Source organism: Garra rufa, chromosome 3 (genome assembly GCF_049309525.1).
Source record: "Garra rufa chromosome 3, GarRuf1.0, whole genome shotgun sequence".
In the NCBI taxonomy this organism is placed as follows: domain Eukaryota; kingdom Metazoa; phylum Chordata; class Actinopteri; order Cypriniformes; family Cyprinidae; genus Garra; species Garra rufa.
The window spans coordinates 53,623,615-53,631,443 of NC_133363.1; the positions used below are offsets into that span (position 1 = coordinate 53,623,615).

The window sequence follows — 7,829 nt, forward strand, 5'->3', positions numbered from 1 at the left end:
CAGAAACTTGGAAATAACTCATGAAAGAATAAAGTTACGTTAAAACCAAGCACACCATTGTTTTTCTTGTGAAATTCCCAGTAAGTTTGATGTGTCACATGACCCTCTTCCTATTGAAAAAACAAAAGTTGGATCCAAGATGGCCAACTTCAAAATAGCCACCATGGTCACCACCCATCTTGAAAAGTTTGCCCCCTCACATATATTAATGTGCCACAAACAGGACGTTTATATCACCAATCATTCCCATTTTATTAAGGTGTATCCATATAAATGGCCCACCCTGTACAATGTTATGTCAGGGGAACGTCTTCAAAGTGGATTTACAGAGGGGATGCTTTTTGTTCTTTTTTTCAACATCCATATATATGAACAGCAATTCCCATTACTAGTATTTATTTATTTATTTTTTTTCAAATCAGAATCTCACAGGAATCATGCTCTGTTTGTTTGCTGGACTCTTTAACCTCGCTTGACCTTGCTATGCGAACATTTGCAATGATGCACGATTTCCTTAAACATTTGTTACACAAATACTTGAAGGGTGTTACTTGATTGGCCATTTCCCTGACAGCTTTGTAACTGGTCTCTTATTAAAACACACACATTTAAGAGATGTGATAACATTATCACTGAGTGCACATATATCCATTTCTGTTCAAATCATCTGTGTAGACATGAAGGCTACAGTCATTGTGTTCTTTCTTTTGAGTCTTTTTGGATGGAACTTCAGTGTCAGAATCCACTATATTGTGACTGAAACAATGACTTGGAATGATGCACAGAATTACTGCAGAGAGCTCTACGATGACATTTCCACCATCAATGAAGAAGAGGGAAAAATGCTCTCCTTTTATTTAGCCCCAAACTACCTTTTTAGCTGGGTTGGACTATACAGAAGTTCAAACAACCCAGAAATATGGATTTGGTCTGGAGGTGAGAAGGAACCAGCTGACTACTGGGATATCGACAAACCAAATAATGATTCTGAAAAGTGTGGCGGACTAAAACTATCCAATTCTAAGCTGCACGACCTTTCATGCACTGAGACTCTTCCTTTTTTCTGTATGAAGGTCTTTGGCCAAGTTTTGGTCCATAAGAATAAGACATGGGATGAAGCCCTGGACTACTGCAGAAAAGAGTACACTGATCTGGCAAGTCTAAGCTCTGAGACACTTATGGAAGAGGGGATAAATAAGATTATAACATCCCAGACAGCTTATGTGTGGACTGGTCTGCGCTTTATGGCTGGTCATTGGTTCTGGGTGAGTGGAGATGACCTGCAATATAAAGCCTGGTCTGCAGAGGGAGAGATCCAGTGCCCTGCTGAACATCTGCGCTGTGGAGCTCTGGACATAGAAGAGAATGTTTGGAAACCCATAGACTGTGAGGAAAGACATAATTTTCTCTGCCTTGAGAAGCCATGAAAGTGCTTAAAATATATGTATTCTGATATGTAAATGTTCACATGCAGCTTGGTATATATGTAAGCAAGATTTGAAACAGATTCTCTAACCAATCTTTGGAGTTATATATCAAATATATTTTCGTTCATACATACACTATATAATAGTTTTTAAATCTGATACATTAGCCATAGAGTCATCATATTTTGCCTTATTTAACAATACAATTTTTTTCTGGGGTTGTTGAGACATACATGGTCTAGTTTGTATTTACATTGGAAAGTTTATGCATTTATTGTTTTATTTAGTGTAAAATATGATTTGCACAGGTATATATTGAGACAATGGCATACTCATAATTTTTTGGACATTATGGTAGCATTTTACCAATTGTTTAATTTGGTACTTCAGCAAGTTAACTGTTTTAAATGTATGCGTAACATTTGTAAGAAATATGTTTATGATACTTCTCATGTCCTGATGTTTGAGATGATCAATCAGAAATATCACAAACAATTATTTGAAAACCTGTACTGTATCTTTTTTTATTTAATAGAGATTACACACAACTCATCTCAAGTGCTTTCTATGTTGTGTTATTTTAGAGGTCATTCTACTGTAATATTACAAAATACTCCAACATTTCACTAGTAAACATACAATTTCTACATAAAAACTAGATTTATGTATCAACTTATATGGAAAAGTGAGCAAGCACATTAGCAGCTTCTAGATGCACAAAAACTTTAGTGCACATCCCAAAAACTAGACACTGCTTGACGGTGAACATACTGTAAAATGAACCAACGGTGTCACAGACAGTACTTGAAATATAATGTTCATCAATATTCAGTTGTTATTCATTCACATTTCACCCCGAAAGTTAAAATACATTTATTTACACACCCTTATGTCATTTCAAATCTCTTTCTTTGGTGGACAGAAGGTATCTTGATGAATGTTTCAAGTGGTTTTCAAGAGACTTTAATTCAGACACTGTTCAAAATATCAACCTATATATTTTGTGTTCCCCAGAGAGAAAGTCATACACCTTTAGAATGGCATGAGACTGTTATAACTGTCACTTTATTACACTTATAAGCTCCTTTTGCACCATATTCTTTTTTGCATTTGCACTTCTCTGTCTGGTTTGCACTCTCTGCCATGTGCCCTTACTTGTATATTGTTTTTTTTTATATTATATGTATAATTGTATTTATTTGTAGTTTTAAATTTCTACCTTTTGTATTTAATGTTACGTGTATGCACCCAGGGTCTGAGGGTATGTCCTGGACATATATTCAGATTTGACAATAAAGTTGACTTTGACTTTTGACTTGACTTGATGAGGATGTGTAAATGATGACAAAACGCTCATTTTGAGTGAGCTACCACATAGATGCAGATTTTATTTAATTTTACAGAGATTAAATTATAAATCCTATTTCAATTTACAGTAGTCACAGGAGGTTATCCTGTGAATGATTATTTTAAGTCAAATGTTTGCTGGACCTATGGCAAAATCTCCTAGTCACGCACAATTTGTTGTTTGTGCTCTTAATTTTGCATAAACGGATTACCTGCTAATTCTGTTTCAGCAGATTTGCTTTTAGTTAGTACATGATTTCTTTACTCATTTGTTACACAAATAGTAGAAAAGAGTGAGTTTGGTTGGCCAGGTTACAGGTTTTCATTTTTATTGGTCTTGTATCAACAAAAGGGTGTGATTACATTATCACTGAATTTCTACATAGTCATCACTGTTTAGATGATCTGTTCAGAAATGAAGGCTACAGTAATTTTTAGTCAGTCTAATTTATAAGTTGACTTTCTGGGTTGGACTATATATGGATTTGGTCTGGAGACAGGGATGTATGAACTGGCCTGTGCTTTATGGCTGGTCATTGGTTCTTGTTCAGTGGAGATGATCTTCAATAAAAAGTCTGGTCTGCTGAGAGAGAGAGATCCAGTGTCTTGCTGGAAATCTGCACTGCGTAGCTCTAGACGGAGAAGAGGAGGTTTGGGAGCCCACAGACTGTGAATAGACACTCAACTTTCAATAGGACAAAGCACTTACAACAAATATACAGGTATGTGCCAAAAAATTTGAATATCGAGGGAAAGTCCATTTATTTAAATAATTCATTTCAAAAAGTGAAACTTGTATGTTATATTAGTTCACTACACACAAAGTGAAATATTTCAAGCCTTTATTTGTTTAAATTTTGATGATTATGGATTAAAGACAAAAAAAATCCAATATTTCACCAAATTAAAATATTTCATGTGAATAAATTATTATATATTTCATATAAAAAAGGATCTTAAGTACATGTTGGCCTTCTGAAAAGTGTGTTAATGTACTGTATTATGTCCTCTGTACTTTGTTGGGCCTCCTTTTGCACGAATTACAGCATCAAGGCGACGAGGCATGGAGGCGACCAGCCTTTGACACAGTTGAGGTATTATGGTAGCCCAAGTTGATTCGATATCAATATGATATGGCCTTCAGCTTGGAGAGGCACAAAAGTCAAGCTGCTTAAAGTCCAGTGCGAAGTTTCCACAGTCAGTGATGGTTTGGGGAGCCATGTCATCTGCTGGTGTGGGTCCATTGTCTTTCATCAAGTCCACAGTCAACACAGCTGTCTACCAGGAAATTTTAGAGCACTTCATGCTTCCTGCTGCCGAAAAGCTTTTTGAAGATGATGATTTTATTTTCCAGTAGGATTTGGCACCTGCCCACAAAGGCAAAACTACCAGTACCTGGTTTAATAGCCATGGAATAACTGTACTTGATTGGCCAGCAAACTCGCCTGACTTAAACCCCATTGAAAATCTATGGGGTATTGTCAAAAGGAAGATGAGGGAACAGAGACCTTGAAATTAACACACTTTTCAGAAGGCCAACATGTGTTTAAGATCCTTTTTTATTAGTCACATGAAATATTCTAATCTTGTGGATACTGGATTTGGTTTTGTTTTGTCTTTAATCCATAATCATCCAAATTGAAAAAATAAAGGCTTGAAATATTTCACTTTGTGTGTAGTGAACTAATATACAAGTTTCACTATTTGAAACAAATTATTGAAATAAATGGACTTCCCCTCGATATTCTAATTTTTTGGCACATACCTGTATATTGCAATATAAATGCAGTATGCAACACTGTGTCATGGATCATTATGGTTTCATTTCCAGCTCAATCTTCCCTTTGATTTCAGAAAAACACTGACTGTACTAATCAATCTTGGACATTACTGAACAACATAAATGTGTGGTCATAAAAATCGTTTTACTTACAAGTGATTTGCTATAGATTGTTTTGATATTAGGTACATGAAATCTGACTTCTGATTTCTAAGACATAAGTTTATATATAGTTGCAATTTATATACTCATTTGCATAAGGACTTACACACGTTATTATTAGATGACATTCTTACATGCATTATCATTTTTAATTGAGTAGTTCACCCAAAAAATTAAATTAGCTGAAAATTCACTCAACCTTAGGCTATTCAAGATGTAGATGAGTTTGTTTCTTCTTTAGAATAGATTTGGAGAAATTTAGCATTACATCAGTTGAATGTAGTGAATGGGTGCTGTCAGAATGTCTAAACAGCTGATAAAAACATCACAATAATTCACATGACTCCAGTCCAACAAGTAATGTCTTTTAGAAAAAAAAAAGAAAAAGACAAGCGTTTTAACTATTAGCTGCCACTTCTGGCCAATATATCAGACTAGGGGTGGAGCCGAACCCGAATACGGTATTTGGAAAGGCACAAATAGCGTGTTTTTTACGAATACTTATTTCGAACAAATACTTAAAAAAATATTTGTATTCGGGAACAACAAGAAAAACTTTGTCAAAAAGCTGCGTTTCCTTATGAGACCGCAGTGCATACCGGCATGAGTGAGTGAGTGAGTGAGTGACATTCAGGAGTCGGGGGGTGAGGGTAAAAGAGGTGACTGACACAGGCTGCTCCACACAGCAACAGAGAAGGCTCGGCTGAGCGAAAAAAGACTTCACTGCATCACTATTTTTGTTGAATAGATTTTTGTACATTAACTGGGATCCGGAGGCAGTTTATAACTTTCGGGAAGCGGAGTTTGATCGGGAGATTATTCCATTAGGGGCCGTTCACATGTAGCGTCTTTTGCGCGCTCAAGTTCGTTATTTCAAATGTAGACGTGCGGTATGCGTGCTCATAATGGAAGCGACGGGGTCGTTTTTTCCAGGCGCGTCCATGCCGCATCGAGATAAAAACATCTCAACTTTTCAGAATGCCGCAAGCGCACCGCGTATCATGTGACAAGAACCAACGAATCAGCTTCTTCCTTTCACGAAAAACATTAAAAGCTTAGCCAAGATGGAGGAACAGCCAGTCATAGCTGTTACAGGGATAACAGTTTTTAGTAGCAAAGCTACTGCAAGCGATTTTTAGTTTTGGAAATCCATTTATCCTTTGCTGAAACTTCCGCGTCTTCATGGAGAGCGCGGGTCATGGTTGCTTAGAAACGGCAGACGCCTACAGAGGGTTTTGGAAAGAAGGAGAAAGCGGCACGCCTAGCGTTTTCCACGCGTTTTTAGGCGCGACATGTGAACGGCCCCTTATATGGTACGTTTAAGTTACTCTTTTCTTTTGCAGACAGCAAGATGTAGGCTATAGGCTAGTTAACCTTATCATAGCTTCCTGTCACTCATTATTTTTACACCTATTTTGAATTTTACACGAATTCAAATACAAATACTTTTCCCCCCTCAACAAATACAAATACAGATACAAATACCGGCTGCTTTGCACACCCCTATCTCAGACTATAATTAATTTTCATTCTCACATTAAATGTACAGACATATTTGTTTAGAATATTCTGGATTGTTTGTTCTTATAAATGGTACAACGGTTTGAAGTAAAATGTCTAAATGATGCACTTGTTTTCTTATAAAGTGGAAGCTTTTTCACTTTACAAGATGTTAACTGAAGCACAGAAGTCAGCATCAGCTGTTTGGACTCTCATGTTGACGGCACCCATACTGCAGAGAATCCATCAGTGAGCAAATGGTGTAATACTAAATGTATCCAAATCCAATGAATAAACAAATTTATCTACATCTTTGTTGGCCCAAGGGTGGTTACATTTTTAGCTAATTAAATTTTTTGTTCAATATTCACAGTGGCATTTAAAGTTCTCACAGTACTCACATATCAGGTATACAGCAGGCCTATATGCAATCCAGCATCTATATGCCATATTTATTAATATTAAAATGTAATATTTAATTTTATTAAATAAATTAAAAATGTATTTCATTTGACCATCATGAACAATATCTGAGACAAAAAGTGTCCATACCGCAACCAAAAACCTACTACCAATAAATATGTCTTCTTATATTTACCATTTATTTTCTTCAACCATATCAATAGTACACAAAAACACTTAGATGAAGTATGTGAATTACGGAGCCCTTACGGTGACATTTACAGAGAAAATCTTTGCCGTACAAGTGGGATTTCTATGTGAGAAAGCGCTCATGTGCTTGTGCGTTTACTCTCGTTCTCGTGCACATGGGTATATTTCTTTCTGCACATAAAAGACTGAGGCTTTTTCTACAAATGTTACTTTTTGGTAGTAAATTGCTTTAGAAAATAGTGTTGCTATAGCCTGGGTGCAAGGAATTGAGTGGTTAGAAATAAAATACATATACTAAACATGATCTACATAGGCCTGTTGTTGATTTCTTATATGGTGAAAATACAACCACTAAATTCATTGGTTTACATTGTGAATGTTTAGTTAGCTTACAGAAAATACAAAAGTCTATAATTTGTATACATCTAGAATTTTGCATGTTGATATTTACTAAATTGTACAATAAAAATAACTTTACAAATTGGTTATGGTACATTTGGTTAATGGTAATAAGAATATGTTCTTCTAACATAAATGGTAATTGCACAGAAGATAATTGTTTATTCTCTTGTATTTTATGCTTTTTTGTGATTTATGTTATGTATATTTATGTACACAGTTCTAGTAGTCACCTGAATTTGACTTAGCTTTCCTCAGTGATGTTTGAGATTTGACATTTAAGGCTGGAATAGACAGTGTCCTTTTCGCTCTTCTCTCTCTGCTCATTCTCTGAGCTCTCCGTTCTTGTGCTGTCTTCAGGGAACTGTAGCATTGTGTAGTTAAGGTCCATACTCTCTTGATCCTGTGAGGGGGGAAAAAAGAAACAAATATGCGTTTTCGCTAACAATGTATGAAGATTATAGTTTAGTAGCAAATTTTAATTTACACAAATTACATTTTATGAAATACAACACTACTGACATCTGATGTTGAGTTCGGTTGAGGAAGGACAGCTAGATGAAGCCTCCTCTGATGAGCTACAAGAATCAAAAAAGTGGTGG

General features: G+C 35.8%; 1 protein-coding gene across 1 annotated transcript; it reads left to right on the forward strand.

Moving 5' to 3' along the window:
• Positions 1 to 677: 677 nt before the first annotated feature.
• On the forward strand, positions 678 to 1,427 carry LOC141331640 (C-type lectin lectoxin-Phi1-like). The gene has a single exon (XM_073836683.1). It carries the CDS (start codon positions 678 to 680, stop codon positions 1,425 to 1,427), a length of 750 nt encoding a protein of 249 aa, XP_073692784.1.
• The last annotated feature ends 6,402 nt before the right edge of the window (positions 1,428 to 7,829 follow it).

Coding starts and splice junctions, on each gene's coding strand:
- LOC141331640 (XM_073836683.1), top strand. CDS start 678: ATGAAGGCTACAGTCATTGTGTTCTTTCTTTTGAGTCTTTTTGGATGG.